Source organism: Sturnira hondurensis, unplaced genomic scaffold, assembly GCF_014824575.4.
Source record: "Sturnira hondurensis isolate 20B ecotype Veracruz unplaced genomic scaffold, ASM1482457v3 Scaffold0004136, whole genome shotgun sequence".
Lineage (NCBI taxonomy): Eukaryota > Metazoa > Chordata > Mammalia > Chiroptera > Phyllostomidae > Sturnira > Sturnira hondurensis.
Window position 1 is genome coordinate 22657025 of NW_028076767.1, and position 23296 is coordinate 22680320.

At 44.4% G+C, this 23296-nt stretch overlaps 1 protein-coding gene across 2 annotated transcripts in view; it reads left to right on the forward strand.

The window, feature by feature from the left end:
• The window catches only part of CTNNBL1 (catenin beta like 1), a 150217-nt gene that overhangs the window by 82709 nt on the left and 44212 nt on the right, over positions 1-23296 (forward strand). For both annotated transcript variants that reach the window (XM_037044034.1, XM_037044035.1), the window contains one exon: positions 12251-12432. In XM_037044034.1, coding sequence (XP_036899929.1) covers positions 12251-12432 — 182 coding nt within the window. The remainder of the gene's footprint in view (positions 1-12250; positions 12433-23296) is intronic.

Here is a 23296-nt window from a genome sequence, read left to right on the forward strand (position 1 = left end):
TTTCCATTCCTGTGTTAAGAGCGTCTGGATTTCACAGTGCTTGACAGAATCAATAAGGGGGATGAAAGCTATTGTTATTTTCCCTCTCTGCCAAAGGACAGATGAAGACATTTTGGAAAGGTGGAAAAGATTGTTGAAGTGATATTTGAAAATGGAACTCATGCTGTGAGAAAAGCAGCAGGTACCCATCGTAGGGTATAGGAACCTCCAAAAAGGGAATTTCTTAGACAACTGTAGTGTTTCAATAAAGGGAAAAGATGAGGCAACAGTGGGAGGCGCAGAACCTCTTGGACAGTGTAGGACCATGTATGGAAAGAGAGAGAACCAGTCTCCACTGGAGAGAATGTTGCTCCTTGTGTGTCTGGGAGGTTGATCTCATTCTTTTGATTTGAGAGTCAGGAGTTAGGGTACAAGAGAGGGTGTCCGCATGGCCCATGGCTAACAGCAGAACAGTGAAGGCATGAATATGAAGCAAGTGGTAGTTTTCTATGAAGCAAGTGGTCAGGGGTAGTTGAGAGCAAAATAAAATTTAAGAAAGTCACAATTTATTGTGCAGTTTACCAATGATTAGCTGAAGAGGGTACAATTTACAGAAATAAGACTAGATGACGCTTATACAGTACTGGTCATTTTAGAATTTGGCAGGAAGTAAGGTCAAGCTATCCGAATGCCCTCATTGTCCTCTGGATTGAGAGAGGCTTGCTATTTCCACGTTCTTGGTCACAGATGTCTCTCTTTGATGAGGTGGCTGCTACAAATAGGAGATTCCAGTGTATCAAGTTTAATTATAGCCCATATTCCGAATCGTTTGCTTCTTGCCACCACAAAACACTTTTTATTGTTCTTTAAGGAACAACAGAGCCAGTGGGAGACAGAAGAATTACATTGTCAGTTTCCTTGAAAATGTTGACATGAAGCTTATTACTTCTGTTGTAAAACCCTGTTGCAGTTAGAGAGAGAGAGACCACCGCAACCCCAAGGGATATGTACCAACACAGTCTGGGATTATACAGCAGAAATACAGTGAACCCATCTTGGTTATTAACTGTACAGGCACAAAGAGAGAGAGGAGGGTACACAGGCACATGCGTTCCAGGAACCACCCATTTTTTATGTCTCTGGTGGTTTTCAGTAAGATATCCTTCAATCTGAAGGAAAGTGTCCGGACAAAGGGAACAAACAAAACGGCAATGGCATGCCACCTGCAAGGTAAGTCTTTGCAGCCCAACTCTGGGCTGTGAGCTTGCACCAAAACATCCATCGGTAGGTAGTCCAGCCTGGGGAACTTTTTTAACCTCGGACTTTTATTCTTTTAGATTTTATCTTGTCAATAGTGGTTTTGCTCATAATGAACATATATGAATGTGCAAACCCTATTGCAGTTTTTTTTCTTGTCCTTTACAGAGTTGGTTGTTGTTACTGTTTTTTAAGAGCCACCTTTTCTTCTGACATTCAGTCTCCAGGACTCTACTGCAAAAGCAAAATAATAACGTCAGCTGTGCTTCCCGACGGGGCTGTATACAGTTTGTGCCCTGAGCTGCATGCACAGATCTCGTTTGTTGTTTGTCCGACAAGCGTTTCCTTCCTCCGCTCATTGAGTCTTGCTGTTCTCTCTTAGACAGGTATTAGGGGTTTGCACCTGTTCTCAAGGCACCAGGAACATACTTCCAAAAACACAAAATAATCCTTCCACCAGCCCTCCACGCTAGGGTCCCCTCTTCAGCAGTGGAAAGGAAAGTGCTGTGGCTGGGAAGGCAGGTTAAACTGAGCAAGATAACACAGCAGGACACGGTGTAGGACCTGCTCGAGCCCTTCCCATCAGAGTCCATGGCTGGCCATCATTCCAATGTTAAATCGCACATGTTTTAAGTCTGTAATTTGATGAATTTTATAATATTTTTATTATTCCATGTTTATTTCTTAGGGGACTTATTTAGCTCTTTCCCTTTGCTTTTTTAGTGGTTGTTTCAAGGCTTATAGTATCTGCCTTTAGCTTAGCACGGTCTGTCTTCATGTGATAGTGCAGCATTTCACGTATCACGTAAGAACCTCATTTCTTCCCCCTGGTCTTGGTGCTGCGGTTGTGTATGTGTATATACCTCTGTGTATGTCATAAATCCTGCTCTCTGTTATTTTGTTTGTTTGTTTAAGTGGTCAGTTAACTCTTAAAGGTTTTTTTTAAGAAAAAAGCCTTTTATGTTTACTAGATATTTGCCATGGCCAGTGCTCCTCATGCCTGTGCACACCCAGACTTCCATCCGTCAGCGGTTGCCTTCCTCCCGAGTGACTCCCTTCCACACTTCCTGTGTTGTGCTGGTCTGTCAGTGCTGGCCTCTGTCGGCTCGTCTGTGTCTGCAGGAGTGTTCGCCTTCACCTGTGAGCGGTGCGTTCACTAGGTGTGTGCAGCCTTCTGGGTTCGCAGGGCTCTTCCTCTCCCTGTAGTGTAGTCTCGGTGCTGCTTCGCTGTCGCCTGGAGTGCCTGGCGTGTGCCTGGAGTGATGAGCAGACTGCCGTTGTTCTTACAGACGTTCTTCCGAATGCAGTCTTGCCCCCATTTTCTGGGTGTTTTTGGAATTTTCTCCGTATCATTGATTTTGAATAGTTTCTATCTAGTGTGGTTCTCTTCATGTCTCTTGTGTTTGGGGTTTATTATTGAGCTTCTTGGATCCATAGGTTTATAGATGTCATCAAATATGGAAAATTCTCAGATTTACGCATACTTTCTGCCCCCATCCTTCTTTCAGGAAATTCAGTTTCATGTATATTAGGCTGTTTGAAATTGTCCAGCCACAGCTCACGGGTGATGCATTCACTTTATTTTCAGTCTTTTTTTTCCTTTCTGTGTTTTATTTTAGATAGTTTTTATTGTGTTTTCAAACTTACTCTTTTCTTCTGCAATATGTAATCTGCAGTTAATCTCACCCATTGTATTTTCATCAGACATTATATTTTTCTTTTCTAGATGTTCAGTGTGGGTCTTTTTTATATCTAACCTACTTCTAGTTAACATGCTGAAGTTTTTCTCTATCTTTTAAAACATATCAAATGTGGTCATAATAACTGTCTTAGTTCTTGTCATCCGTGTTATTTTTACTGATGATTTTTCTCCACTTTATGGGTAATACTTTTTCTTCCTCTTTGAATGCCTCTTAGTTTTTTACTGAAATTCAGATATTATGAGTTTTACTTTGTTGGATATTGAATTTTTTGGGAGGTGTCCTTACAAATATTGTTGAGCTTTGTTCTGAGATGTAGTTTGATTACTTTGAAAACGTTTTGTTCCTTTTGAGGCTTACTTTTAAGTGCTGGTAGGTGGGACCAGACTAGCTTTGAGTCTGTGGCTAATTCTGCCCCATTACTGAGGCAACACCCTTCTGAGGACTCTGTCGGGTGGACTGAGTTCACAGGGTTTTCCCGCTGCAGCTGGTGGGAACACAGGATATTTCTGGTCCTCAGCGAGCTGCAGGGGTTGTTTCCCCTTCTTCTTTCAGAGGATTCCTTTCTGCAGCCACGGTTAGTTTCCTCATATGTATGTTCTTTATTATTACATTGTTTATGCTATTACAGTTGTCGCTGCTTTATCCCCCTTTGCCCTCCATTTACCTCCCCCCCCAACCCCGGCTATCCCCATACTGTTGTTTCTGTCCATGGTTCTGTCCCACATGCGTGCTCTAGTCAGCACGCAGCTGAAGACTCAGCAGGGACCCTTGTGCAGCTCTCGGTCCTGGTGCTCTGCGCCGTGCATCCAGCGCACGGGTCTCCCTGGACTCCCCAGGGTGTCTCCGCCCTTCATTGAGGCCTCATTGCTCTTCACAGCAGCTGATTGGGGTCCTCACATGTGTTTCCCTCTCTGGGATCCCTGTATTGTGCTACGCGATGTCAGTTATCGGAAAACCACTGTTTTGTACAGTATGTTTTGTCCTTTCACTTATTTGTTTTAGGCTTGGAGGGGGGTATAAATCCCTTAGGCCCAAAGTGGAAGTCCAGCAGTATATTATATACTTCTAAAAAATACTTTCTAAACTACATTTTCTTACTACTTACTGCTGGTGGATGGTAATGCAACTAACTTTTGCGTATTGATCTTTTTTTTTTAAACTTTTTTTTAGATTTTTATTTATTTATCTTTAGAGGGGAAGGGAAAGAGAGAAGGAGAGAAATATCAATGTATGGTTGCTTCTCATGAGTCCCCTGCTTGGAACTGGCTTGCAACCCAGGCATGTGCCCTGACTGGGAATCAAACCGCTATCGTGTGGTTCGCAGGCCTGAGCTCAATCCACTGAGCTACACCAGCCAGGGCTGTGTATTGATTTTTTATTAAGCATCTTTGCTATGTAACATGCCACTCACATTTTATTGTGATAACTACCCCTACATCTGAAGGACTTTCAATGACAAATATTTATCCTTTACTCCTGGTACACCCATCACCGGCCATCTGAAGCTCTGCACCATATCTAATTTTGGGATTCAGACTGAAGGAACAGTGCTGAATGGGACATGCCTCCCATGGCGGGGAGAAAATGCTGAATGATTTGATAAGTCTTAAAATGTCTCCTCTAAAAACACACATAATACTTACAGTCACGTTTTATTGACTGTAAAAAGTTACATGACCAAGCCAATGTCTGCAGTGGGAGGAGGGATGTATGAGCAGTGGCTTGTGTGAGCTGGCTCATAGAGGCTCGTGAGAGCTGGTTGTACAGCTCTCTTTCCAGCACAGTGTTTAGTGATGTGAGCTGTGGTGGGAGTGTTTACACCATGTAAATTGGCACACAGCACATCAGTGCTTTTTTCCTGGGTAGCTAGTTGTTAAACTTTTTGTAGCAAACCACGGTATATGCCTCTTTTAGGTAGTAGAAGTTAATAGTTGGGCACAGGATTATTTTTTTCACATTTCATTTTAATAATTTGTTAATTTGTGTGTGCATATGTTCAAATTTTACTAGCTCTGACCTCTAGTGCAGTATTGAACAGGAGTATCGGTAATGGGCAAACCGGTCTTTCCCAGGGAGTGCATTTTACCATGGAGTACAATATTTGGATTGAGTTTTTTGAGATAGCACTTATCAGATTAAGAAAAAATTTTTTCTGCCCTGGCTGGTGTTGCTCAGTGGATTGAGCACAGGCCTGCAAACCAAAGGATTAAGGTTTGATTCCCAGTCAGGGCACATGCCTGGGTTGCAGGCCAGTTCCCAGCGGGGGACGCACAAGAGGCAACCATACACTGATATTTCTCTCCCTCTCTCCTTCCCTTCCCCTCTAAAGATACATACATAAAATCTTTAAAAAAAAAGAAAAATTTTTTTCTTATGTCACAGATTTGATCAGTCATTTTATCAAATGCTTTTCCTGCATTTATTAAGATGTATTTTAAGTGAAAATATAGTGAAAACTGCATTAATGGATTTTCTGCTGTTAAACTGACCTTGCCTTCCCAGGATAAGCCCTTCTTTTTATATGTTTGTAGGGTTCCATATTTTATGTACAAATTTCCTATCTATATTTATGCATGAGATTGGCTTGTAATTTTACTTTTTCTCAGAAAGGTTTTGGTATTAGAGGTTTTGTTTGTTTGATAGCTTTATTAACAAAGTTGAACAGTGTTTCTTATTTTTCTATTTTCTGTAGGAGTTTGGGGTAAAATTAGAATTATTTCCCTCCTGAATGTTTGGTAGAACTTAATAGTGAATTTTCTTTGAGAGAAGATTTTTAACTACTGATTCTGGTTTTTGAGTGGTTACAGTCACATTTAGATTTTCTTTTTCATTTTTCTTGAGTCAGTTGGGGAAATATATATTCCTAGGAATTTGTCCATCTCACTTGTTTTCCAGGTTTTAGCCATAAAATTATCCCTTGTGTTCTGTTGTTCTTAGTGTCCACACTGTAGTTTCCCTCCTTCTGGTCATTTTTATTTTAATGTATTTGTTTATTTTTTCCCCCTTGATCACTCTTGGTAGAGATTTTTCTATTTTATTGGTCTTTTCAAAGAACCAGATTTGGGCTTTGTTGGTCCCTTTTATGAGGGATTGGCACCTAAGGCCTGTGGGCCAAATATGACTGAGGCCCGTTTTCTGTGGCCGGGAAACCAAGAACGGCCTTTACATCTTAAAAGTGTTTTTTATTTGTATATGGGGTGGGCAAGCGTAGGTTTGCAGCTGTGAGTACTCAAAACAGAGTACATTCTTGTATTATTCCTTATTAATTATTGTATTGTTTATTTTTATTACAACTACAAACCTACTTGCACACCCGTGTGTATGTACATATAGTGTGTGTGTGTGCATATTCACACATGCAAAGAAAAAGACACCCCAGAGACCACGTGTGGCCTGTGCAGCCTAAAATACTTTCCGTCTGGCCCTTTACCTGAACTTCGCCAACCCGCGCTCTCTGGGGTTCCGGATTTTTGATGACTGTTTGTCTCACTTCCTGGCAGCCCAGCCATGCCGTGAGTGGCCTCTGCCGATCTAGCCCACCCCGGTGCCGGAAACCAAAATTTTAGCCTCTGTTTTACACATTGTTTTGTTTCCCAGCATAGGTAGTCAAGTAGTTGTTGGTAACGTTGTTTATGAAAAATGGATGCGAATAGAAATTGAAAATTCAAAAAACGTGTCTAGCAACGTGAAGACCACCATCATTCTGTTCCACTGATGGAGTACCCCTTAGCGTCTCCCGGAACTCCTGTGTTCGTGCGCACTGTGGTCTGAGAGCAACTGTGAACTTGGTCGTGCTGGTCTGCCTGTCTGATATGTAGAAATGCGGGATCCCAGAAAGTGATCTTATATTTCGGAAGCTAAAAAGGGAGTGAACTTTATTGTTTATTTTGTACAGCAAGCAAAACTGATCTCACATACCCTGCTCAGGTCCCTGGCCAGGGTTAGTTTATGGCTCACAGTATTTTTTGATAGAATGCCTGTCACTTTTTTCTCCTTCCTCAGTCTCTTTTGGCCAGGGAGGGAATGACTTGACTTTTCCTTGTTTTGAGTAAGTTTCTTCCAGGGTTCCATCCCTCTCTGGTACTTACTTTCTGCACTTTCTCGGGGTAGTTTTCTTCACACCATTGATTCATGGTTACTTCCTATAGATTTAATGATTCTTCCACATTTCCCCATTTTTAATCTCATTTCTGGACTTCAGATGCGAAAGTCTAAGTTGGGCGTTACTGCCGTGTCTCACAGGCACCTCAGGGTCAGTATGAACTCAAACCTTTTTACTCCTAGTCTGTTACTACTTCGCCTTTTTTACCAGTCTCTCTGCCCTTCTTAGATCTCTCTTTCTTCTGCTTCCCCGTACCCCCTCACCCCCGATACTGTCCACCCCACTGTGGCAAGTGTGATCTTTCCAGTAGGCGAGATGAGCAGGCTCCCTGCTTTGCCGCTGCCCCTCGTACCCTTTCTCTTGTAGCGCTACCCTGCGTCACGTCCCTGAATGTTCCACGCTTCTCGTGTCTTCGCATGAGCCATTGTTCCTTCTGCTTGAAACACCCTCTCCCTTTTCGCTTGTCCAGGAAAGACCTTCAGTGAAGCTTGGTCCACGCATCATGTCCTTGTGAGGCCTCCCCAGCTCCGACACGGTCGGCCCCCCTTCCCGTGTTCACATTCTACTTTTTATACACCTCCACGTGGTGTAGTGCGTGGCTGTTCTCAGTCTATCCATTTTCTGCCTACCTGTCCCCCCTGTGAACTGGGCTCCTCAGAAGCGTGAGCTGTGCCTGTCTCTACCTCCTCACCTTAATATCTGGCACCTGTTAGGTACCTCATAAATATTTGATGAAACAACAAATGAACAGAAAATTACACTCCAAATGCATGTTCATTGCAAAAATGTTTTTGTGTAATAAAGAATAAGCTAATTAAAACGAGAATGGAAACTTACCATTCCCCACCCCTCCTCCTCATCAGAAGGTTCACTTCAGCAGAATAGGGAGCAGAGACGCCCAGTCATTTTCCACAGCCACTCACTTTTATGGAGGCTTTTGCCTTCACGTCGGTCCTGGCGTGATCGACAACCCGATGAACCCAGACAAGACTGAGATAAACTACTTGTCCTGCAGTAGAATAAATATTTCAAATAACGTCAGACCAAGAAAGTCAGCTATTGATTGCTAAAAGCCTGAATTTAAGCCCGATGAATATTCCAAAGTTCACCTCCATGCGGCTTGCCTAAATGGTGATCAATATGCAATTACTGCCCCCCTTTAAATGCATCTTGCACTGCCTACCTGAAGAAGGGTTTTACTTTTAAACCTTTTGTTTGTCGAATTTGCTTAGGCGAGAAAAAAAGACTTGGCTGAACCAGAGTTCTCTGGCTTCAGGATTTCCAATAAGTCCGTGGTTTTCGTGAAGCAGTTGGAATGCGTGCTGCCCGGGAACTGAAGGCGGCCTGTTCCGCGGCCGTCATTCATTCCAAGACACTTTTTCCTGAGTGTCTAAACAGTGAGGATATATTTATCTCCATTCCCTAATTTCTGCTCACATGACTATCTGCCCTAGGCATACCTCTGTAAATCCAGATTTATAAAGTAGGTTGCTTAAATCCAGCAGAAGTAAAAGCAAGTATATATTTTCTGTCTAGTTTCCTGGTAGAATTTTATGTTGATGCAGAAACCTTTCCTGTTGAATTTGGAGCCCTGTTTACCCTGCCCCTGATATTTAAGACTTTATGTCTCACAAATATGCCTTTTTTTATACCACCAGCATAGTCAGAGCCCTTTGTCATTTTTCACTTACTCCGTTGTCACTGTCCTCCCTACCCAAAGCTCTATGACCCTTCATCACATCGCTGCCAGACTGAGCTGTCTGAAGTGCACCCATCTAGTTCCCTCCGTTCCTTAAACACTGCATGGCGTCTTGACATCTGTGGCCTGGAGTCCAGGTCGCCTGGCAGCCCATGTAGGGCGGGCCGTGGCCTGTCCTTGCCCACCTCTCCTCGGCTGTCTTCCACCACCGGTCTCAGAACAACCTCTAGTTCCCTGGGCAGCATGCTGTTCAGGCCTCTGGTACCTTTGCATTTGCTGTTTCCCCACCACTGTCCCCCTGTCGTCACGCTCTCTTCTCTGCCTGGCGGATCTTTCTTTAGATGCAGCTCAGATATCACCTTCCACTTGACACTTACACTGACTTCTCTGGGATAAAGTTAATTATCTCTGCTTCTCACCTCCTCGGTCTTCATTCTCACTGCTTCAAGCTTTTGAAGTTTGTTATTTACCTGTCCTTCAGTGGCTTGAAGACAGGGAGCCTGTGGTTCTTCCCAGCTAGTGTAGAGCGTGTTGCACGGAGACAGGCTCAGCAGTGGCCTGTTTTTTTAAAACTTAATAGCTGGATTGAAGGTCGTATGTGAGTATCGGTGAATCGTTTGATCGATTCCACAGCAAGGGGACTAGGGCAGGAATATTCACAATACATCCTTGGTGTTTGAGGGTGGCACCAATGGGCTGACCAGCTGTCTCTGTTTACCCAGAACTGAGGGATTTCCTAGGATGCACTACTTTCACTGCTAAAAATGAAACAGGTAAACAGGATGGTCGTGCCCTGAGCAGTACTGTTGGCAAGCTCCGTGCCTACTCTCCTTCCCTTCGCTCCTGGGCACCGATCCTGGCCGGCTCTCGGACCCAGGATCACATGCCTTGTTGTTGTTAGTGCTCAAATAGTGCAGCGTTTTAATAGCACTCCCTCCACAAAACGCTGTTCGAAAGGATGTTTCTGATTCTCTTTCTTCGGCTTTCACCTAGGAAATTGGATGAAGGGCTTTGTGTTATGTTATCACCACCTTTTAAAAAAATATTTATTTTTAGAGAGAGGGGAAGGGAGGAGAAAGAGAGGAGAGAAACATCGATATAACGACTGGTATGCCTCTGCACCTTCTTGGTCAGCCTTGCCTTCCATTGCCTGACGATCACCTCGCTCCGTCTATTAGTTCTCCCTTTTTTTACATCTTTAGTCTCCTCATTACCATTGACTTGTGAAATCCTAAAAATATGATTAAATTGTCCATATTATTAAAGATAACAATTTAAAAAGTTTTAGCCTGGCTTTTTTCTCAAGCTGATGGATTCTCTTGTTCAAGATTTGCTAATGAGTAGCCTATACTCACCCCTCTTCCTTTTTCACCTCCTTTCAAATATTTACATATGTATCTGTCTTTTCCCATACTCCCCCAAATATATATATGTCTCTCTCTCTAAAGTAACTAACACGTGATAGTCTCAGAACAAACATGTTGAACTGTATCTTCTTAACTCCTAGAATCAGTTCTTTAGTTGGAGGCCTTATTGTGTCCTACAAGACTAGGAGGCATGGCCTTCGGTATAGCCCTCGTTTCTGTCTCTGATCTAAGCCAAACACCACTCCGGGGCGTGCTTCGAACATGCCAGCTGTTTGTCTGTTTCTTGATCATGCCAGCTCATTTTCACCTCAGAGCCCTTGCACTTGGCTCTTTCTTCTGCTTTTAATGTTTTGCCCCTAAAATGTACATCTGTCTCACCCCACTCTCAATACAAATGTTACCCCTAAAGAGGCCTTCCTCAATTACCTAACCAAAGTATTCTCCCCAGTTATTCTTTCACATTGCTTTGTTTCCGTGACACTTAACCACTATCAAGTATCTTGATTTTCCATGTGTCTCCTGCAGTTAAGCTCCATAAGAACTGAGACTTGATCTGTCCTGTTCACAAGACATATTTATTAAATATTTGTAGATAATGCGTGGGGGGTTGACTGACTTGTACTGTTCCCTGATTATTTCGTGTTTAGTCTACCTGAATAGATTAAACGGTTTTGAAAGCAGAAGACACATCTTCAGTTTTGCTTTTCTGTTTTGCCTACCACAATACTAAGTGCTCAGTGAACACTGAATATTGGCTTGGGTGGCTGACTTAGCAGCTGTACTAAAATGTGAGCTAACCAACTCGCTCCTCTCTGCCTCACAGAGTGTTAGAGAAGACAGTGTAAGGTTACAGAAAATGGTACTCCTTTCAGAAGTATCTTCAAGTGTAGTAGCCAGTGGCAGGATTAGTCTGTGACCTATGGATTCCAGAGGGAAAATCTCCTTTGTGTTTTCTTGAAAATAGTTTATCTTTTCTAATTCTAAAAAGTATTGAGCATTCATTTTGGAAAAATGAAAAACACTGAAAAGTAGAAAAAAGGAATAGTAAGACGCAGAAAAAGCATTTGACAAAAACCCAACACCTTTCGTGATAAAAAATGCTTAAACTAGGAATAGAAGGGAACTTCTTCACCCTTTGATATAAAGCATCTAAAAAAAATCTACAGCTAATATCATACTTAATGGTGGGAGACTAAATGTTTTACCCTAAGATCAGCAACAAGACAAGGATATTCATCTTCACCACTTCCATTCAGTTTTTTTTAAAGATTTTATTTATTTATTTTTAGAGAAAGGGGAAAGGAGGGAGAAAGAGAGGGAGAGAAACATCAGTGTGTGGTTGCCTCTCGTGTGCCCCCTACTGGGCACCTGGCCCACAACCCAGGCATGTGCCCTGATTGGGACTCAAACCAGTGACCCTTTGGTTCACAGGCCAGTGCTCAATCCACTGAACTATACCAGCCAGGGCCATTTTTAAATGGCTGGATTGTATGGTATGTGAATTATATATTGATAAAGCTGTTAGAAAGAAAGACAAAGGAATAATAGGCATTCCGTAATTACACCTCCTTGAAATAACCCGTATAAGTAATTTGATCCATTTTTTGCCAGTTTTAATGCATATTTTTCATATAATTGAGGTAATGGCTTCATATAGAATTTTGAATGTATTAACTTTTATATTTATCATTCTGACCTTGAAGAGTTGTTAGTATTATTACAAACTCTCCTAATTTTTCACAATTATGTAGTAGTACATGTAGATATAACATAAAGTAATAATTTTCTCATTGGTGGATAGTTAAATTGTTTTTTGTTTATTTTTTCCATTATAGTAATTACTGTTGTAAATACCTTTTTTTAAAAAGGCCAAAGCCCTGGCTGGTGTAGCTCAGTGGATTGAGCGCGGGCCTGCGAACCACACGGTCGCAGTTCAATTCCCAGTCAGGGCATATGCCTGGGTTGCAGGCCAGTTCCCAGCAGGGGACTCACAAGAGGCAAACATACATTGATATCTCTCTCCTTCCCTTCCTCTCTAAAGATAAATAAATAAAATCTTTAAAAAAAAAAAAATCATCCTTTTTAAAAAAAGGGCCAGAACACCCCTATGAAATGCCTTATATGAAACCTCTTTTGTTCCCAGAGAAAAGAAGATCTCACGGAGCAGCGCCCTGAAAGTACTGGACCATGCCATGATTGGCCCCGAGGGCACAGACAACTGCCATAAGTTCGTCGACATTCTTGGCTTACGAACCATCTTTCCCCTCTTCATGAAATCTCCCAGGAAGATCAAGAAGGTGGGGACCACTGAGAAGGAACATGAAGGTAGGATTCACTGGGACACTCAGCCTAATTTAGGTGCGTTGGGAGAAAGGATGGCAATGAGAGCTACCCTGAAAAACTCTGACCCGTGTTGGGGGAGTAGACTCTTACGCCGAGGAGTGCTACCTTTTCCTTTCCTACCTTTCCATTTTCTGTGCGTGGAAAAGCAACCCAGAGCCCCCAGGTCACTGATGGCCTTGGTCGCACTGGCTCTCTGCTTGCGTGAATCCTAGTGGCTCCATTTCTCTCTGGCCTGTTAATACATCTGTGCGTGAGGGTTTTGTTTTCTTCACTGTAATTTGTGGCAAGGTGTCTCTCTGATGGAAGACCCTTTTGAAAAGAGTAATGAGATGGCACCACATGTCACCTCCGGAGTGGTGCTTTCATGTATTTCTGTATTAAAGTATGATTCAGCTAACATCAGGAATTGCCGAAATAAACTATTTACAGCCCAGATTCCCCTTTTTATGTTTCTCCTCCCTGATGGTGCACACTCCCAGCAAAATGCTGCCATGAATTGCGATGCTGTAACCAGAGCAGTTACTGCAGGCCAGTCTCTTCCTGCTGTTGTCTAGTGGACTGCTTCGTCCCTCCCCCCAGGAAATGGCCACAGTGCAGCCCGGAAGGTGCAGGATTTACGAGCATTGACAGTTCTGCTGGAGGCTACCAGACCCTAGTACTAGGGTTATTTTAACGTGGGGACGGGGCAAGGATGGGTGCGAGTTGCTGGTGTGTGTAAGAGAGGAGGAGAACTTGAGCTAACTTGGTGGTCTTGTCAAAAGTTAACATTCATCCCATGATTTGGATCGTGTGTGTGTGTGTGTGTGTGTGTGTGTGTGTGTGTGTAATAGAATTGGGGTTGGCATCTGAAACATCTTTTGCATTCCTCACCCTGCTAGATAGAAGTTTCCCTTCTCAGCCCTGGCTGGGTGACTCAGTTGTTTGGAGCATCATCCCATACCCAAAAGGTTGTGAGTTTGATCCCTGGTCGGGGCACACACCTGGGTTGTGGGTTCGATCCCCTGTCAGGGCTCATGAAGGAGGCAACCGATCGATATTTCTTTCTCATACCGATGCCTCAATCTCTCTGTTTCTGTCTCTTGTCCCTCCTTCTCCCTCTCTCCTTCCCTCCGTCTCCCCCCACCCTTTCCTCTCTTTCTAAAATCAGTGAACATATCCTGGGGCGAAGGTTTTTTTTAAAAGTTCCCCCTCTCAAATTGACTTTGCTTAGTGTCCTCCCCCTGGAGTGGCTAAAGGGAAGGGGATGTGACTGTCTTCAGTGGCCGCCACCTCCACTGAAACCTTCTCTGATCAGAAGAGCTCCCCAGAGACAACAGAAGGTCTGGCAGGGGAGGAACAGGCAGCCCAAAAGCCGTGAACCAGGCATCTGAAAACAAGCAGAGGGTTCCGTTCACTTCGGATCAGGTGCTGGCCAGTTGGCAGCCGTAAACGTATTTACCAGGCATAAACAGCCCTACCGTGGTCTTTTTTCTTTTCTCAGTAGAAATTCAGCAAGGTGAGGCTATCGGAGAAGGAGTAGGTAGTCTTGGAGATCTAGGAGGTAAAATTTTGGAGACAGTCATCGTTCCTTGAAAACCTGCCACAGTCCTAGTTTTGCTGTGTTAAGAGCTGTCTTATTTAGCCTTAAATGAAGTAGATGGTGGTACCTTTGTCATTGTTTCGGAAATTAGTTGAGAAAGGAAGCAAGCTGTGGTCCTGCAGCTAGCTGACTCTTTGACTTTAGACCCTCTCTGTAACTTCTCTGAACTGGATTTTCCCTCCTGGTCTCTAGAACGAGGAACGTAGATTAGTGAACCAGAAGCTCTGCTACCTGGAAATTCTGAGGCCCGGGCCCTGGTGTCACAGCTTTGTTCTGTAACCCAGCGCGCTCCACAAGGACTGTGTTGTGGCTCACCCACTGGGTTCCAGCGAGAGACTAGATGCCACAGCTCTTTTTTCTCTTTTTTAAAATTTTTGTTCAGGCACAATTTTCCCCACCACCCCTGCCATGCCCCACCCTCCCCACCTGCCACCCTCCATCCTACCCCCCTTTGGCTTTGTCCGTGTGTCCTGTATACATGTTCCTTGACAACTCTTCCCCCTTTTCCCCATTAGCCCCTCTTCCCTCCCCTCTGGTTACCGTCAGTTTGTTCTTTATTTCAGTATCTCTGGTTATATTTTGCTTGCTTGTTTGTTTTGTTGGTTAGGTTCCACTTATAGGTGAGATCATATGGTATTTGTCTGTCACTGCCTGGCTTATTTCACTTAGCATAATGCTCTCCAGCTCCATCCATGCTGTCACAAAGGGTAAGAACGCCTTTCTTTCTGCTGCGTAGTATTCCATTCTCAAGCATACTTAAAGAAAGAGAAGGAAAACAGCCCTTAGCTGGCTCTTGCTCTGTGTGTGGGACTGAGAAGAGGAGAAGTGACGGGTTCAGTGAGCAGCTGTTTTCCTTCTGAAAAATGTGCCGAGGCACATGCTGGTCCCAGTGCTTTGCTCTAGAGTGCCTGCGTTAGGAATTTGATAACCTTGTATTAGTGAGGGCAATGGCTTGGTAAGGCAGCTCCTAGAAGGCATGTGTGGACTGCAGTGGCTGGTGAGGATGAGCCCTGCATCCCCAATGCACCAGCACCCGGAGGGAAGTGATCCCCCGAGGAGAAAATACAGCTCTGGGCCTCCCCGCTAGCTGCTGCTGGCATACCAGCCCTTGCGCCATGAAAGCAGGATGAGGATGAAGGCAGAGCAGGGCAGGGCACGTCATGCAAGGTTTCTTTGTCCTGTGGCGTACTCCGTGTGCTGGCCAGCCCGCATACTAAGCTAGAGCGCAGCAGCCTCAGACCTTCCGGAGTCTTTACAGATGTGCCCAGCTCATCCCTGGCCCCCAGGCTTCCACCGTGCTCTTTCTTCAATCTGTATCAATTTTCTCTGCCCGGCTACCTTTTAGTCACCCTTCAGCTCCTTAGTTTGCCTGTCACTCTCTCAGCGAGGCATATCATGAGCCTCTGGACTAGAATAGAGCCTCTTATTTAGTGGGCTCTGGTGTCCAGACTTTGCCTTCATAGCCTTTACGATAATGGAACCAATGGCCTTGCCACCTCTAGTCCCAGGGCCCAGCCTGGCCCTGGCGTGTGGCGGACTCATAGTTAGTGTTCAGCGACTGTGTGAGTAAATGGCCACTCTCCTGAAAGACTGCTCGTGAAGAACAGACGTGGGTTTGGAACTCAGAGTCCTGCGATGTTAATGCCAGTGCAGTTGACTCCATGTTGACGGTCGTCAGTCACACTCCTGGAGTGAGGGGTCTGTCCCCCGGTTTGTTTAGAAGCAAAAACCAATGGGTTGCTAGCCATAAATTTTACTTTGTCTCACGGACTTGGAGTCTATGGCAGAAGCATGCCCCCCCCTTTCAGGGCCACGTCCTTAAGAACCATAGAGCTTGGTGGATAGAGCTTCCTTACAGGGGAGGCCGCCCTGTGGCCAGCTGCTTTTGGCAGTCTGACGACTCCTAATGACACAGCATGGGCTGGGAACCAGGCTGCCATTCCGGACGCCCCTGAGGGCCGCCTGCACGCCTCCCTGTCTTGTCAAACCTCAGGGGCTGGTCACGTGCCAGGGTTAGCAGCCTCCTTTAAGTTTATCCTGGTCAGTCTGAGTCTTTACCGTGTCTCAGGAGCGTCCCCAGACTCCTGTGGTGGCAGTACCACCGATGTGGTGCAGATGGATCCACTGCTTAGCAACCATGTGATTTGGGGCAAATTCCTGAATTCTCTGATCCTCAGGTGCCGCATCTGTAAAAATAGTGAGACTAGATGGCATGTATGCTTAGCATACATAGATCCCAGAATGAAGTAGTTACCTTAAGTCTAAGTTCTCCCTACCAAACCTGTCTCTAGTGCTGCCCACCCTGCTTAATCAGCTGTACCCATCCTTCCAAGAGGTCCCTGGGAAAGCCAGGCAGACTGTGCATGCCTTGGCCGGGGGAGGACCGGAAGAGTGTGGGTTTTATTTATGCTAAATAACAGGGCGATATAAAAGCAGCTGTGTTCCTAGAGCCAACAAAAGGGGTTGAGAGAGGAGAACTTTTCCATTAAGGTGACCAGAGAGGAGGAAGAAGCAAAAACTGTCCTTCTAACCTAGAATTGCTGGTAATTTAGTTCCTCTTTTGTGAGTTGGGGTGGAGAAGGGAAAGAGTTATTGTAATTGAAATCCATTCAGGTTTGCATAATAAAACCTTCAGAAATAGATCAGGGGAGGCATTTCACTTGGGGGATGGGTTGGAAAGAAATAACTTGCCCTTGTGTGCAATAGCATGATTGGCTGCCTCCTGGGTTTTATAAAGAACATCACAGTGTGTATTGTCTCCTTGGTGTTAACTGCTTCAGAGTAGAAAGGGAGCAGAAAAGAGCTGGGATCCAGAAATGGCATTTGACCTTTACTTCTTGTCTCTTTCTAAAATTCTGATTAAAATAGGTGCAATTTTTCTTATATATATTAGGTAGGTGAGTCATTGAGTTTGTAGCAGTTCTAGTTAATTGCGCTGTTTTAACGTGGTTCCCCTGGAGGCTGTTGTAAGCTTTAAGGGGGTGAGCTGCCAAGCAGTGCGTAGGTGTGTGCGGTGCATGCTGGGCATGTGCACGCGTTTTACCTTACGAGCAATGACAGCAGTTGATAGCAGGTTAGTGCTTTAAAGAATAACATTCTGTCATCCGCAGAGGGTGGTGATTCCGGTGGGCTCTGCATGTCAGGAAGCGTGTCGTCGCCAGTGCTCCTTGGACTCCTAACAGTGAGGAAGTGCCGGCCAGAGCTCCCGCCGCCCACCTGGGTTAGAAGAGGGTGGTGGCAGGGCCTCCCCTGCAGTCGGGAAAGAAGGGAGTGTAATCAACACAGGCAAGAAAGAAACACTCTTAAAGTCTCCATGGTGAACTGTAGTAAATGACATGGCATCGTTTGGGGCCAGCTGTGTTCAAAATGTAACAAAGACCTAGTATGTGACAGGTCCCTAGGAGAAAGGGAAGGAAATAGAGTTTCTGTCCTGGAGGAAGCTACTCTTTCCTAGTGTCCATCTCCAGGTGCCTTTCCTCTGCCTGTTCCTCAGATGTTCCTTGTCGCATGTCTTGGCAGTGTCTTCCCTGTCTTCCCTACCCTCCCGCCCTCCTTCCTTTCCCCTCCTTTCCCTTCTCTATTCTATTCTATTCTATTCTATTCCCTCTTTTCTCAGGTGACCTCCTCTACTACCTGCAGCCATAATCTCTATCTCTTTGCCATTAATTCCCAAATCTTCGACCTTGTTTCTTTCTCAAACTCTAGTGTAGGGGTGTCAAACTCATTTTAACCAGAGGCCACACCAGCCTCTCTGTTGCCTTCAAAGGGCCTAATGTAATTTCAACTCCTTAACAGTTAAGGAGTGGTTATATTTATACCATCCTAAAATTATTTCAGCCCTTCGAAGGCAACCGTGAGGCTGAAGTGGCCCCCGGTGAAAGTGAGTTTGACACCCCTGCTCTAGTCAGCGCAGCCAACCAACCAGCAGACAACCCCAGCAGATACTCACACTCAACTCTTGCAAAACCATGCTCATTCCTTCCCTGCCCAAGTCTCTTCTAGTTCCCTGTCCTGGGAAATGTCACTGTTCTCCACTCCGCCACCCACAGCAAAAATCAATGCACCCTGCTTAACTCTAACTGTCCAGCATGTAATTGATCTTAAGTCCTGTGAATTCTACCGTATGAAAAAATCTTGAATCGGTCTTCTTCATTGCCTCATCACTTCTGAACTATCACCGTAGCCTTAATAAGTGTGTCTCTTAGTCTCCCAATTCTCCTGTCCTCCCAGGTCCGTCCTGCATGCGGCCAACCAAATTAGAGAGGCATTCCCAGCCCTCAATGAATTTATAGCTTAAGGAAGGGTGAGAAAAGCAATTTTGCAGATATTTACCAAAAAATCTCATTAGCAAGTACAAAAACGTATCAGACCAGAGCACTTCATTATTAAAGTGTGCAGGAGAATAGGGAGACTTAGAGAGAAAGATCCCTTCTGGGAGAAAGGAGATGACGACGTAGGTTAAAACAAAGGGCACTGGGACTTCAGCCTACCAGGGCCTTTGCTCCTGGCCATTTCAGCATGTGGAGGGGTGTCTCATACAACCGATCATATTTGAGCCTTACAGCAGCCCCGCAAAGTTGCTGTTATTTCTCATTCTGATGGTGAGGAAAACTCAAGGAGGTCATGACAGCAAGTCACACAGTGGGTAAATAGCTAAACCGAGACTTGGACCCTCAGCGTCTGACCCCAAACCTCACACTCAATTCACAAAGTCATGCCACGGTGTTTGCTCTTTTGGGTCCAACCAAACTAGCTTGCTCTCTTCTCTGGATTGTTCATGAAGTCGAAAGTTCTTAGTCAGAAGACCTTGGTTCTAATCTTGGTGCTTTGACCCGAGACAGGTCAGCTTGGCAGTAGGGACTCTTACCCTTTCACATTACACAGATTATAAGGCATAATGACTTGGTAAAGTTACTGTTAGGCATTTCTAGTGTCTTTCACAGTGTTTGGTGTGTGGTGGGTGCTCAGTAAACGTTGGTTGAATGCATAAATGCATTTATTTCACACCCGTGTACCATTTACAGTCAAGATTGAGACCCGTGCCTGTAGTTAAAGCATTATGGAATTCAGCAACTCTTACCGTGTTAACCAGTTTGTCATTCTCCCGTAGGCCGCAGACTGTGTCCCCTGGTAAAGTATGATGCATGTTCGTTTATTCATCTATAAGATCAGAGTTAGCACCACCCTTTTTGGATTGTTGTGAGAATTAGTGTTGTGTAAGTCTAACATAGTGTGGGGATTGGTAAGTTTATTATAAGTGATTATTTTAATGCTGATGCAGACAGCATGCTCTACTACATGTTCTACTAGTAGGTGTGGAAGCCCAGATTTCTAGGGATCCTGGGAAGCCTTAAGAGAAGAAATGGCATTGGAGTGTTCCCTAAAACACAAGTAGTCTTTCGTGCTCACACCAGTCACGGGAACAGCACAGGGGACCATGACCACTGAGGCATGTGAAACAATTATTGTGATATGGGTGATTAAGAACATGGGTTTTGGAGGAAGACAAGATTTGGCTTGGTGCCTTGCTCCTCTCATTTACTAGCTGTGTGTCTTTGGGAAAGTTGCTTAACCTCTCTGAGCCTATATTGCCTCAGTTGTAAAATTGGAATAATATTGGAATCTTATAAGGATGCTGTATGTCGGGATTAAGTGAAGTAATACAGATAAAGTGCTTAGCACAGTGCCTATTTCACTAATATTAGTGACCGATGAGGATGGATTTCCGATCTGTATTCCTCTTCTTTGTACTCTGTTGGTAATTTTAGAAGCACTCGCTTGAAGAAATGCTGTCCTTCCCTGAATCTGCCATGCGCAGAGGTGGATTGTAAACGTCCACTCCTGTGGACCTTCAGACGAAAAGCTTCCCCAGAGAGGACTCACCAGGGCCCCCACTTCCCTCCATATTACCTGTAAACAGGTAATTCAGAGATACCTCCCCCCCTTTTTTTTGTATTCCCCAAGCTTAAAAATCATGAAGAGTTGGTTAGAGCGGTCAGAACAATGAGCAAGTGAAGAGTGAACGGTATTTAGTTTTAAAAATGGCATTAAGTCATGTATGAACAGGCACTTTATGTTAAACGAGGATGGAAATGTCTTGTTGTTGCTTTTTGTTGCTATTTGAAACCTTATAATTGAACAGATTCTGGATCAATTCCTTTTCTCTCCCTCCAGCTAGCTGCTTGTCTCGTTCCTGACCTCGGATGATAGAATGTAGGGATGCTGAAATAGCAGTGTGTTTGGGTTTGGGGGTTCCTCATCAGGCTCGAGGGGATGACTCTGCCTGTTCCACATCTGGTTTGCTAACTGGTTCCGGCATGTGAAGAATTTGCCCTCGGGCCTTTCCTTCCCAAGCAGAACACAGTGGGTTGTTTTTCAACAAGGAAGATGGTGAAACAGAGGATGTGTTTGTCTCCCTGGAAGAAACTAATTCTCTTTCACAGAGAGGAGCGGGGAAACAGGCTAATGGCCAACCCACATTTATTGGGCATCCGCAGTACAGGCCTTTACAACCGACCTACTATATGAAATAGGCATTTCTGTCTTTGACTAAGAAACCCTTCTACCTTAGAAATGGGGCTTTTGAGGCAAACCTTAGATTGAGGTTATCCAGGTGGAGTTATCCAAGTGGGAAAAAAAGAAAAAGAAAAAACCAGCATGAGTAAAATAAAAGTTGGGAGGAACAGACTGCAGTGAGCCTTAAACCCAGCCGCCCATCAGAATGATCTGGGGTCACTCTGGGATCAGAGCGATTCTTGTTTAAAATTCGTTGTCTGGATGCATCCTCGGAGTTTCTGGTCCCACCAGTCTGTGTAATGTTGGTGGGTCCGTGTTTTATTACGCTCCTGGGGAGTACCTTTAGGACCCTGCAGAGCTGGGGTGAGAATCAACTGAGTTATTTATGTATGATGTTTAGGAACATAGTAAGCACTCATTAATATTAGTAGTTATTGCTGCTTTTATTTTTGTTTTATTATGTTATTCAACTGTCCTGAATTTTTACAGGTCATACGTATAGTACTCAATTTAGTTATTTTGGCTGTTTCAGCTAATTTAGAAGGATTCAATTTTGATACTGAGGGCCTGGGTAGAAAGGATGAAGGAGAAACATTTATCACTTCTTTTTTTCTTCTGTGTTTTTCATTTCGCCAGGTAGAAACTCAGTTCTTTAGTGACAGCATTAGCTGAATTCTTATTTTTGGATATAGAATTTTCCACTGGAACATTCATTATTTTGTCAATATGACTGTTAGTTTTCATTTATAATCTCGATTAAATTTTATAGAAATAGTTTAGTATGCAATGTATCTTCTTTATAGAAATAAAACAAATACCAGGATTGTAGAAGGAGCAGTGGAGAAATAGTCAAGCCTTCCTAGGTTATCTTTAGCATTTTTGGGTGGCGCCCAAATGAGGGGCTAGGCAGTAATTAACTGTGGGCCCTGGGTTTTAAAATTCAACACACAAACTTCACTGGGATATGCTTCCTAGTGTTCCTGTTTGGGGGCCTTGTGTGTTCTGAGCACTCTGATAGGCTTTTACATTCATTGTCTCATTTTGTCTAGCCCTTACAGTAACCCTCTGAGCCATGTATTATTACCCACATTTTGCGGGTGAGAACACCGAGGCGAGAGGAGCTGTCGTTTTCCAACGGTCACACCGCTAGTGTGTGGTCTTACTAGGATTTTAACCCAGAGTTTTTGGATAGTTACTCTCCCTCCCCACTCCCGCCCCGCCGCCCCTTCTCCTTGTCCTCTCCCTCCTCTTCCTTTTCATAAATTCCAGAATGCTCACCTCTAGTGGGCCCAACTTAAACTGCTTGGTGTCTTTTCCTGTTCAGTTTATTTCGGTTTTCAGCAAGTCCTGCCCCAATACTGCATAAGTAACCTCCATCTCTTAGTCTCAATTTTTGCCCTGCCACACTTTGTCCTTTTCTTCCTGGCTGTATGTGTCCACAGAGAGCCTTTTCTCTCCTCATGGTCTTTCATGTCTAGAGCTCAGCCCTGCTTCGGCCTTCCGTTGGTGTTCCCATCTGGCCAGCCTGCAGTCGCCTGCCTTTCGTCACGTGCCTCACTCAGCACTCGGGCCTCCTTTCTCCCACTCTGGGCCCCTTCGTGAGAATGAGAGACGTAAATCTATAGTTTTTGAACATAATCGTTCAGTATCACACAAAGAACTTGACAAAATATATGTGCCTGGGCCCTGACCTCCAGAAATTCTGAGGACTGGGACTCTGAGCGTCTTATTTTTAGAAAGCCCCAGATCCTGGCCAGAATGCCCAGAGCACAAGCCTAGGTAAGCACCCCTATGACTTTCTCTCTGGGCCAAGAGAAGACCTTGACTTGGTGGCTCTTTGGGGGGAGGCTGGTTAAAAATAGCAGTAAGGCTTTTTCTTTAAAAAACAATATTTTATTTATTTATTTTTAAAGAGGGCAAGAAAGGGAGAAAGAGAAACACCAATGTGTGGTTGCCTCTTGAGCGCCCCCTACTGGGGATTTGGCTCCCAACCCAGGCATGGCCCCAACGAGGAATGGAACCAGTGACCTTTTGGTTCACAGGCTCAATCACTGAGCCACACCAGCCAGGGCGGCTTTTTCTGAATATGAATAAAGTGAACTAATGTAGAAAATTGAAGCATGTGGAAAAGAATGGTGGGACAGCAAAAATGCCCTCTAGTCTTCACTCCCAGAGTTCATTGCCGAGGACATCATGGACACCATCCATTCAAACATCTGTTAGGTGTGGAGTTGTATGTGTGTACCTGTAATTTGTATAACTGGAATATGCTATTATGTAACCTGTTTTTACTCTGTCTTGGACATATTTGTCAGAGGTGAGTCTTCCAGTACAGGTAGGAAGACAGACTCTACTGTTAGAAGACAGCATAGATTTCAGGGTAACAATTAGGTGGCAGAGATGCCAGTTAGGACAGGGGAGCGGTGCCTGGTTAGTGACGTTGGCTTTTCCGAGAGGTGTGAGTGTGCTAGGACATCAGCATGGTGAGGAAATGAGGTTATGGACTGCAGGCTGACGTGTCTAAGTTCATTTGGTTGAAGTATAACGGGAAGTGAAAGTGCCTTTCAGTGGTATTTTTAAAAAATGTCTGAGTGTTTGAATTTTGGCATCTCTCGGTAGATATAATGTGGAAGGGGGTAAACTGAAAATAAAGTTGTATATATTTCACTGCTCAAAAGGAATACAATTACATGTGTGGGATTGTTAGTGTCCAGCTTCCTGGACTCTTGTGATACAGGCTGTGATTTTTAT